General features: G+C 48.4%; 1 protein-coding gene across 3 annotated transcripts in view; it reads left to right on the plus strand.

Moving 5' to 3' along the window:
• The window catches only part of PRRC2C (proline rich coiled-coil 2C), a 1,200,196-nt gene that overhangs the window by 216,927 nt on the left and 970,957 nt on the right, over positions 1-12,312 (plus strand). For all 3 annotated transcript variants that reach the window (XM_086955980.1, XM_086955997.1, XM_086955989.1), the window contains exon 7: positions 11,304-11,383. In XM_086955980.1, coding sequence (XP_086812106.1) covers positions 11,304-11,383 — 80 coding nt within the window. The remainder of the gene's footprint in view (positions 1-11,303; positions 11,384-12,312) is intronic.

The raw sequence follows: 12,312 nt of genomic DNA on the forward strand, positions 1-12,312 counted from the left end.
GAGGAAATGGACGAGGACAGCATAAAAGAGGGGGCCAGCAGCCCGCCTCTAAATGACTTCAAAAAGATCCGTGTGCCCGCCCACAGAAAAGATCCCAGGGGGCAGCACGTACAAAGGGGTCAAGACAAACCGGACACCTACCACCACATAACACCATTGGGTGGAAGATTAAGATTCTACCTCCAGGAATGGAGAGAAATCACATCAGACAAATGGATCCTCAACATCATCCAATTCGGATACTGCATAGAGTTGGAAGGGAGGCCAACAAGCAGGAAACCAAACAGAAAGCCACTAGCAAACAATCTGCTAGAGCGGCTTCAGGAAGAAGCAAAAGAACTCCTACAAAAGCAGGCTTTAGAATGCGTTCCCTTCAAGGAAAGATACAAGGGAATATACTCAACGTGCTTCCTCGTACCAAAGATAGACGAGACAATGAGACCCATTCTGGACCTGAGGTTCCTCAACAAATTCATAAGAACACAAAAATTCAAAATGACCTCCCTGCAAGAGGTGCTACCGCAATTGCAGATCGGAGACTTCATGGTCACGATAGACCTCAAGGACGCCTAGCTGCACATCCCAATGAACGTAAAGCACAAGCATATGCTCAGGTTCACGATCTGAGAAAGCCACTACCAGTTCACTACACTAGCCTTCGGGCTAAAATCAGCACCGAGGGTCTTCACAAAGTGCCTCGCGGCAGTCGCAGTGCACCTACGAAGGCAGGGAATACACGTATACCCTTACCTGGACGACTGGTTGGTGAAAGCAAACTCTTACCAGAAATGCAAGCAACACGCACATACAGTGACGAGCACACTAATAAACCTGGGGTTCTCCATCCATTGGAAGAAATAGTCAATGGAGCCGGAACGAGTGAAGATCTTCCTGGGGGCACAGATCAACACCTTACAGGGCAAGGTGTTCCCCAGCTAGAAGAGAGCAAGGGCTCTGGTGAGGGAAACTTGCCTCTACCGGAGGGGACATGCTCGGACAGTGAGGACTGCGAGCAAGATCTTGGGGATGATGGCATCATGCATCCACCTTGTACCGAATGTACTACTTCACATGAGACCCATCCAAGAATGGCTCCAGGAACAATGGTCACAGGCTTCAGGCAGTTGGGAGTATCTAGTGGTTGTGACGCACGCAGTGCAGAAGGAGATGACATGGTGGACCATGGAGAACATAACCAGGGGAAAGCCTCTAACGCCCCCAACACCAACAGTGACCATCACCACAGACGCATCCCTGAAGGGATGGGGCGCTCACATGGAGGAACTCAAAGTGAGGGGACTGTGGACACCAACAGATGCGACAAAGCACATCAATTACCTAGAATTGAAGACTATCTTCCTTGCACTAAAAGCCTTCCAAACAAGACTGTACAAGCACAAGGTGTTGCTACAGACAGACAACACCACAGCGATGTTCTACATCAACAAGCAGGGTGGAACACAGTCAACCACACTTTCAACACTGGCGCAGGAGATATGGAGATGGGCCATCCCCCTCAGGATAGACCTGCTAGCCATACACCTACCAGGGAAGGAGAACATTCAAGCAGACTGGCTCAGCAGACAGACATCGGCATCCCACAAGTGGGAGCTCCATGCTCAGGAGACGAGGTGGTTGTTCAACAGGTGGGGAACGCCATCAGTGGACCGGTTTGCAACACGCCAGAATGCAAAATGCCTAAACTTCGCATCCAGACAACCCGAAGAGGGGTCCCTTGGGAATGCCCTATGGATAGATTGGTCTGGGACATTTGCTTACGCTTTTCCCCCGATACCACTGATGCACAGAGTACTGAGCAAGTGCAGAGCGAGCAACATGACCCTGATACTGGTCGCGCCACAGTGGGCCAGGCAGACATGGTACTCGCAGATCATGGAGATGACACAGAGTGCACCCCACAGATTCGGCAGGAGAAAAGACCTGCTCTCCATGCACAACGGAGAGGTATTGCACCCAGACCCTGAGAGCCTGAGCCTAGTGGCATGGCTGCTGAGGACATAGAGTTCGCACATTTGAGACTGCCAGAAAGCACCCTCAGGGTCATTCGGAAGGCACGAAGGCCCAGCACACGGAAGTGCTATGGGGCAAAGTGGAAAAGATTCACGATGTGGTGCAGGAAAGAAAGGCTTCACAATAAAATGAAGGACTCCACAGTGCTAAAATACCTGACGCACTTACTGGAAAAGAACCTTAGCCCGTCCTCCTTGAGAGTCCACTTGGCAGCGATAGTCTCTTACACAAGGGGTGAGATGGGCAGGAGTTTCTTCACATCACCGGTTGTGAAGAGGTTCCTGGAAGGAGCGAAGAGGATCGCACCACCCAAGCGTGTGCCGCCACCGGCATGGAACTTGAACCTAGTCCTAACGGAACTCATGAAGGAGCCCTTTGAACCACTTCACAAGGCCTCACTAAAAATGCTAACTATGAAAACAGCTTTCCTGGTTGCAATAACGTCCTTACGCAGAGTAAGCGAGCTTCAAGCACTAAAGCTACAGGAACCCTACATACAAATACACAATGACAGGGTTGTGATGAGGTCTGACCCACACTTCATGCCAAAGGTGGTGTCCAAATTCCACAGGAACCAGTCCAAACAGATATCGTGTTTTTTCCAAAAACCAACCACTAGCGCAGAGCGAGCTCTGCACACCCTAGACGCCAGAAGGGCGGTCATGCACTACATCGAGAGGACAAAGGGACACAGGAAGACAAAACAGTTCTTTGTGTCATTCGCCAACAGTTTCATGGGAAAGGCAGTAACCAAAAATACTATTGCACGATGGATCGCGCAAACAATTCAACTCTGCCACAAAAGGGCAGGGCAAGAACTAGCAGAGGGGGCACGTGCCCACTCCACTAGGAAAAAGGGTGCTACAATAGCCTTCCTGGCTAACGCACCCATACAAGACATATGCCTGGCGGCAACATGGGCTTCGGTGCAAAAGTTCACGAAGCACTACTGCGTGGATATTCAGATAAACAAGGAAGCACAAGTTGGACAAAAGGTCCTCCAGCACATATTCAAAAACCAACGCTCATCTTCCACCCAGCCACCACAGAAATGAGAAACTGCTACAAAATCTATGCACAGCATAGTGAATCGAGAGATTCACGCTGCAAAACGAATAGTTTCTTACCTGTCGGTGTAGTTTTGCAGCTTGAAGATCTTTCTGGATTCACTAGCGAACCCACCCACCTCCGCCAGAAAGATGAGGCTGGAGAGGGAAGAAGTGGTCAAAAAAAAAAAAAAAAAAAGTAGAAAGGACTTTAAGTACAAAGCGGTTAAAAAGTTTCACCTAAATAGAACATTGCCATCACTTTGGAGACGAAAGAAACACGGAAAAAAGAATCCGAAGATGGCGCCCAAGAGTGGGAGCTTCCGCAGGAAGCATGCCGACGTCACCGGAAATGCACCCTAGGAGGGGTGACGCCGACGCCCACCTGGGCTACAAAAAATAACAAAGAAAAGACTACGAATCCGGACCCAACCACAAGACCGCGGAATATGCACAGCACAGTGAATCCAGAAAGATCTTCAAGCTGCAAAACTACACCGACAGGTAAACTATTCGATATGTATATATGTATATATGTATGTATATATATGCATGTATGTGTATATATGTATATATGTATGTGTATATATGTGTATGTATATATATATATGTGTGTGTGTATGTATATATATGTATGTGTATGTGTATATATGTGTGTGTATATATGTATGTGTATATATGTATGTATGTATGTATATATGTGTATATATGTATATGTATGTATATGTGTATGTGTATGTATGTATATATATCGCCACACACTCCCAAACTGTTATGTTCGAAAAAACGGCAAGCACTCCGATGTCGTGATCATTAAGATGAATTTATTTCCAAACCCCCAACACCCCCCGACAGACGCGTTTCGCTCAAGGCTTCGTCAGTCAAAAAAAAATATATGTGTATGTGTATGTGTGTATGTATGTATGTGTATGTGTATGTATGTGTATGTATGTGTATATCTATATGTATGTATCTATATGTATGTATCTATATGTATGTATCTATATGTATGTATCTATATGTATGTATCTATATGTATGTATCTATATGTATGTATCTATATGTATGTATCTATATGTATGTATCTATATGTATGTATCTATATGTGTGTATCTGTGTGTATCTGTGTGTATCTGTGTGTATCTGTGTGTATCTGTGTGTGTATGTATGTGTGTGTGTGTGTGTGTATGTATATGTATATGTATGTATATACACGTATGTGTGTATGTATGTATATATGTGTGTGTGGCATGTGGGCTGCTGAATTCATATCTGTGCATAGATCGCCGCCTAGTGTTGGGTCCGGATGATCGCACATTGTTGTCCTGGAAGAGTCTTCGCAGTATCACGAGATAGGTGGCTCCTCCCCTGGACTACAGTGCGCATGGGCATCAACTCCATCCCCAGACTTTCTTTTGGCCAAAAGGCCTTTAGTTTTTCGTCAGTATTGTCTTGCGATTGGTGCCCAGTTCTGTTCCACCTCAGTTCCTGAGCCGGATATCCAGAAGACCTGCATGCTTTTCGGCGCTGAAGGCCTGGTCGACGCCAGAGGCCTTATCGACGAACCATCATGGAACGGAGCCCGTTCAAGAGATGTCCCGTGTGCAACTCGAAATATCTCCACATCGACGTCCAACCGGTGTGCAACAAGTGCCTGTCGCCGGATCACGATGAAGCCAGCTGTATGGCTTGTTCCCGTTTCCGATCCAAGAAGACAATTCTACTTCAGCCCACTGTGAGCAAGGAAGCCCAGCAGACGGCACCTGAACCAGTGAACATCTTCGATGCCGGGGATGATTAGGGAGCAGAGCGGGAGGTTCGAGAGAACCTGTCGGATCCCGCATCGGAGGTAGACTCCAGCTACGACGCTGATGTTGAGATGCTCGATGTGGAAGACTTCGACGAGGTAGGAGACGACGATGGGGCCTTTGGGGCCATGGAAGATAGCTTGAGCGAGGAGCTAGGCCCACAAACTGATACTGGGGCCAAAACACTTCATACGGCTCGGCTCGAGGGATCGCCACAGGGCCTTACCCAAGATCTTCCACTAAGTTCTACGGCCCCGCCTTCAAGCTCTGCTTCGGACATGTCTAAGGAGCCGCAAGTTGCAAAATCAAAACCGAAAGAGAAAGTTTCGGTGTCTACGCAACCCACAGCACTTGAGGCGAAATCGAAACCGAAAGTGCGTATTGCTTTGGTAGGCTCGAAGTCCTCTGAACTGTCGGCACCGACCAAGCGTAAGTGTTATCGACCCGAAGAGGTCGCTAAAGGGCGTCGAGCCAAAGTCTGGCACGCCGAAGGCAAAGGTCAAGGACATCGACCCGAAGAAATCGGCGCCAAAGACAGTCGACAGCGACAAAGGACTCTGTGATCAGAAGGTTCTCGAGCCTACGCGTCGACCGGACAAGGCTAAAAGTGGTACAACCCTAGAGTCCACGCCTAGCGGTGCCTCTAAGGATTCAGTCCAGTCAACGCAGCCGTCCGCCTCCTTCTCGAAGCAGGTGGCGGAATCACTGAAGCGCATTAAGGACAAGGCTTCGGCTGTCAGACCAAAGGATCCTCCACCATCGAAGCCTGCCGATAAGCCTCAAAAGACGTCGGCGCCCACCCACTTCACGCTGCCGCCGAAAGTGGTGCCGAAGGCCTTCTTCCCTAAAATGGCCGTTGAAGCGCCCAAGGTGTCCACGGGGCCGAAGCCCACAACTGTGGTCCCGGCCACAAAGCATCGACAACCCTCGCTTAAAGAGCAACAGGAACAGTTTATCGATGCCGATACAGGCAGACTTTCTATTTATAAACGAAAGATCGCCCCGGAACAGCCAATGGAGTCGTATAGAATCCCACTGAAAAAGGATTCTACTACAACACCTGTTCTTGTAGAACCTGTGTCTCCATGTGGCCAAGATGTCTCGCCCACTTATTCGGATGTAGAAACTGGGGAAGGTAACAATGAGCAATACAGCTATCCTGTGGACACTGATCCAGAAGATACTAATGAACCCTGCGCAGATGCTGCTGACCCTGGGGATCCACACACAGCCCCAGACACTCATGTGTATACTGTAAAAACATCGCCTACTGAGGTATCGGCGGCGTTTAATGCACTTATTGAAAGGGCAGCCAAGAATCATGACGTCCAGCTACATGCTGACCCTATTGAAGTACTTTCTGTTCGACACCTTTTCCACCTCAGAGAGGACTGTCACGACTCTGCCTATGCTGAAGGGTGTCTTGAAACATGCTGGGGAGATATTTAAGGAGCCTACTAGAGCCAGGGTGATAAACCCCAGGATTGAAAAGAATTACCAACCGGCGCCTGTGGACCCTACTTGCGTTAAGGGACATTTGCCGTTGGACTCTCTTGTTGTTTCTAATGCCCGGAAGAGGGCTAATTCACAAACAACGGGTGATGCTCCTCCCCCAGATAAGGAATCTCAGGTGTTCGAGGCATCGGGGAAAAGGGTGGTTGCTCAAGCACCCAATATCTTTTGCATTTCAAACACTCAGGCACTCTTAGCCAGGTATGACGGGGCCCATTACGACACACTGGAGACCCTGTTACAGCACCTACCAGATGAATATAAGGAGGCCGCTGAGATGCTCATACAGGAAGGGAAGCTCATATCAAATGCTTCTATCAAATGTGCACTGGACGAGGCAGACACCGTGGCCAGAGCCGTTAATACTAGTGTCATGTTCAGGCGACATGCCTGGCTCAGAATCTCCGGGTTCAAGCCAGAGATACAGACCACCATTCTAAATCAGCCAGTAAACCCTGATCATTTATTTGGTCCAGAGGTGGACACCACCTTGGAGAAAATCAAGAAGGACACTGACTGCAAAGTCTATTGGGGCTCTCCAGTCCCAGCAGTTCAGGGGTGGTTCTTTTCGTCGCTCAAGCAGTAGAGGTGTTTCCGGAGGCCAGCTGTCCCAGCAAACACAGTACAATAAAGGTGGCGCGCAAACCACCTATACCAAACAGAGTAGAGGTGGCTATCGTGGAAACAGCGCCAAGGGCAGAGGTCGTGGAAACAGCTCCAGGTCCTCCGCCACTAACAAACAGTGACGCCTTGTCACTGCCCCCCGACCATACCACACCGGTCGGGGGGAGACTCCAACAGTTCCTGCAAGTCTGGAAGTCCTCACCACAGACAGGTGGGTCACAAAGCTTATCCAGTACGGTTATTGTCTGGAGTGAACATCCACTCCACCCAACATACCCCCAAGACACCGTCCTATATCCACAGAGCATTTGCACTTATTGCAGCAGGAGGTACTAGTCATGCTGCAAAAAGGAGCAATCGAGCTCGTGCCTGTGGAAGAAAGAGGCACAGGAGTTTACTCTCTGTACTTCTTGATCCCATACTGGACCTCAGACCCCTCAATCAGTACATTCTGTCAGAGCACTTTCACATGCTAATACTGCAGCAAGTCCTACCGTTGCTCAGTCAGGGAGATTTTCTCGCAATATTATATCTGAAGGATGCGTATTTTCATATTCCGCTACACCCGTCACACAGAAAATACCTCAGATTCACCATTCAAAATCAACATTACCAATTCAAGGTCCTACCTTTTGGAGTGACCACGGCACCCAGGGTGTTTACAAAGTGCCTGGCGACTGTGGCGGCACACCTACGGAGACAGAACATTCACGTCTACCCTTATCTGGGCGAAGTCGGCCCAGCAGTGTGCCGCCCACATGTCCCACACCATTCACCTTCTTCACGATCTGGGATTCTCACTGAATTACCCAAACTCCCACCTGCAACCCGCCCACATACGGCAGTATCTGGGTGCGACAATAGACACTCTGGCAGCCAAAGCACAGCCAAATTCAGTGAGGATCAGCAGCATTCAATCAATGATACAGAAATTCAGACCTCAACACTCGCTTCATGCACGAGTGTTCATGCAGTTGATAGGCATGATGGCCTCCTGCATCTTCATAGTCCCGCACGTGAGACTACATATGCGTCCGCTTCAGGAGTGCTTAGCACGTCAGTGGAATCAGGCTCACGGACAGTTGAAAGACCTAGTGTTGGTAACCGGTCGTGCATACAACTCTCTGCATTGGTGGAATCCACAAAACCTTTGCAGGGGACGACCGTTCCAGGAGCCTGTGCCACAGATCATTCTGATGACGGACGCATCTCTCCAGGGTTGGGGGAGCTCATGTTCTCCACTACACGGTGCAGGGACTATGGACATCGCAGCAAAAGAAGATGCACATCTACGTTCTAGAACTGATGGCTATCTTCATGGCGATGAAAGCATTCAAAGTACATCTGTGCAACAAGGTGGTGTTGATCCAGACGGACAACATGACGGTTATGTACTACATTCAGAAGCAGGGAGGTACACACTCTCCACAGTGGTCTCATCTGGCTCAGAGCAAGTGGAAGTGGGCCATTCAAAGGAACATCTTCCTCATGGCGGAACACCTCCCAGGCAAGGACAATCAGATGGCGGACCTGCTCAGCAGGTACAGCCACCAGATGCACGAGTGGGAGATACATCCATCAGTACTCCACCCGTACTTCCAACGGTGGGGTCATCCAGAGATAGACCTGTTCGCAACAAAGGAAAACGCCAAGTGCCTATTCTTTGCCGCCAGGTTTCCACACCCACAGTCGCAGGGCAATGCGATATGGGTGAACTGGTCAGGCATGTTTGCGTACGCTTTTCCCCCAGCACCTCTAATACCGCTGGTGGCACGCAAGCTGAAGCAACACTCGATGACTCTCATCCTGGTTGATCCAGTGTGGGCACGCCAACCATGGTACACCCCGTTTCTGGAACTATCCGTGGTGCAGCATCAAAGGCTGCGCCTCAAACCCAGGCTTTTGACGCAGAGCCATGGCGACATTCAGCATCCAGATCCGCAACAGCTCAACCTGGCGATCTGGCTCTTGAGGTCTTAGAGTTTGGCTACCTCAACTTGCCTCCAAACTGTATGGACATCATCAGAGAGGCAAGGAAGCCCACCACCAGAGCATGCTATGCGGCAAAATGGAAGCGGTTTGTCATTTATTGTGCAGACCACAACATCAACCCGTTGGACGCATCTACTCAAAACATCATTTGTTACCTGTTACATCTATACAAATGTAATCTGGCCTATGCTTCCATTCGTATACATTTATCCGCAATAGCTGCTTATCTCCAAAACAGGCAGCATCTCTCCCTTTTCAGAGTGCCTGCCATCAAAGCTTTTCTGGAAGGACTCAAACGAGTCATTCCTCCCCGGACCCCAACAGCTCGTGAATGGAACCTGAATGTGGTCCTCACAAGACTGATGAGTCCACCTTTTGAGCCACTGCATTCATGTGAGATTCAGTTCTTAACATGGAAAGTGGCTTTCCTGATAGCGATTAAGTCACTACGACGCGTTGGTGAACTCCAGGCACTAACTATCCAAGAGCCATTCATACAGATTCACTCCAACAGGGTGGTGCTTCGCACTAACCCTAAATTTCTCCCTAAGGTGGTTTCACAGTTCCATATCAATCAGACTATAGAACTGCCTGTGTTCTTCCAAAATCCTGAGTCAGTTGCGGAGAGAATGCTCCACACGCTTGACATCAAGAAAGCCTTGATGTACTACATTGATAGGACCAAAGATTTTCGGAAGACAAAACAACTATTTGTTGCCTTTTCGCCACAGCACAAAGGCAATCCCATTTTCAAGGCTGGTATAGCCAGGTGGATCCTTAAGTGTATTCAGATCTGCTATCAGAAAGCCAAACGCACTCTAACGATCCCCCCCACGGGCCCACTCCACCCGGAGGTTGGGGGCCTCCATGGCTTTCCTTGGAAATATTCCTTTGGAAGACATATGTAGAGCAGCCACATGGTCTACCACACACACATTTACAAAACACTACTGTGTAGATGTGCACTCCAAACAGCAGGCAGCTGTAGGGCAGGCTGTTCTAAAAACACTGCTGTAGCTAGCACAGGCGGCCTCCGCTAATGGAGGGACTGCTATGTATTCTATGCACAGATATGAATTCAGCAGCCCACATGCCTCGAACCGAATATGCTACTTACCAGTATGCATCTGTTCTTGGCATGTAGGGCTGCTGACATTCATATCGCCCGCCCTCCTCCCCGGCGCCTGTAGCGGCTGCAGCACTCACAAATACTCTTAGCATGGTCATCACTCAGTGTTACACTCCATCTTAGCCACAATGGCTAAAAACAATCTGGGGATGGAGTCGATGCCCATGCGCACTGTAGTCCAGGGGAAGAGCCACCCATCTCATGATACTTCGAAGACTCTTCCAGGACAACAATGTGCGATCATCCGGACCCAACACTAGGCGGCGATCTATGCACAGATATGAATTCAGCAGCCCTACATGCCAATAACAGATGCATACTGGTAAGTAGCATATTCGTTTCTATTGGTCACTTGATATGCTATTATCTGATTTGTATATTCTATACCATCCGAAATGTGCTCATCATTGCTTGCTACTCTGATTCAGGCATGTGAATCTATGAAAGACACCCCTAATACTGGATAAGAAATGCATTACTTACATGTAACTGCTGCAGTTGTCCAGTATTGGTGTCTTTCATAGATTCACATGCAACCTCCCCTAGAAGGACTCATCTAATTCTCTCAGTAATGTACTTGTTTAGCACGTTGCTTCCGAAAATCTGAGGGACTGAGGCTCCTTCCAGGAGGATTCCAGAGGGAGGTGATAGCTAATTGGCTCTTCTCTAGAGTTTGGTCCTTTCTACAAAAGGACAAGGATATGTTACTAAGGTGAGCTCCTAAGCCCTATTTCTCTATATGTCTAATAGGACATTACTATCTTTATGTACCGGGGACTCTCATATCGACAGGGAATGATTCAAGCATGTGAATCTATGAAAGACACCAATACTGGATAACTGCAGTTACAGGTAAGTAACACATTTCATTCCTAAAGTAAAACCTCAACATGGATTCCTGCTCTCTCTGGTTCTAATTTGCTAATTCTGCTTTTGCTGTCTACTTCCAGACTCCCAGAGGTTAGAGTCTTGAAAAAGGTTGTAGGAATCAGTTTTACTTAATCACACCAGTTCTGTTGTCTGGATTATACAGCTTCCTCCCCCCAAGTCCCATTTTTATATTTTTTGTTGTTTATTTTGGACTTTTTGTTGACTTCTTTAAAACATTGTAATATGTTATCTAAGGTTTACTTTTTCTGTGTTTTACCTTCATTCACACAGATGTTCCAGTCTTATCCCCGGATGCCATTTCCTCAAATGCAAGGTTCCCATCGGTATCCTACTCCACCTGAAGCCAATAGGTAGTAGCTCTGTGTGCATTAGACTGTAATTAAAGAGCTTGTCTGATTCTTTTTGTTACCCTTACCTCCCTGCTTCCATTAAGTGATCCCCTTGCCTTAAATCAAGCTTTACATTGAACTAAATGATTGCCACACTTAACATACCAGGACACTGCTACGAATGAAGTGCCTTGCTAGGAAACTGTGAAAGTGCCCTCTTTCTGCATGGTAGCCCCCATTTTTTGCTGAACTGCTGATGTGTTTTGATGGAGTGTGCCCTGGACTCCTGCCAATCAGATGCCCAGAGCCTATGTTTTTTCCAAAACCTGCATTAAAACAAAACCCAATTGGCATCTCTGGCCACAGGTCAGCCCCTGGTAAATGGTACCACGGGTACCCAGGGCACTGTGACCAGGGAAGATCTCTAAGGGCTGCAGAACTTATTGTGCCGCCCTTAAAGGCCCTGTACCATTACATTCACACACTGCCTTTTCAGGCTGCGTGTCTTGGTACAGAACAATGTGAAGAGTTGACATGGCACGCATCCCTGTGTGCCATGCCTACAACCCACTGCCCTGGTATAGATCAGCCACCCCCTAGCTGGGTGCTCTATACCTGTGGTGAGGGTACAGGTATGTGAGCCCTGTACCCCTACAGTGTCCAAGTCAATTCTTAGACATTGTAAGCACAGTGCTGCCATTAAGAGAATATGGTACTGGTAGTTAGTAATTACGAACTCCACAGTACCATAATCTCCCCCTACCAATCGTACCTCCCCTGTGGATCCCCAGGAGGGCGATCCCTAAGCAGGGATTCACCCACTAGACACCAGGAAGGGGGGGAGCAGCCCCTTGCGTAAGGGCATTTGCCCTAATTCAGTCTTACTGATCCCAGTAGCCACCAGTTTCGACCCCAAGCCCCCCTCCACACACACACACACACACACACAC

The sequence above is a fragment of the Lissotriton vulgaris genome, chromosome 1_1 (assembly GCF_964263255.1).
Source record: "Lissotriton vulgaris chromosome 1_1, aLisVul1.2, whole genome shotgun sequence".
In the NCBI taxonomy this organism is placed as follows: domain Eukaryota; kingdom Metazoa; phylum Chordata; class Amphibia; order Caudata; family Salamandridae; genus Lissotriton; species Lissotriton vulgaris.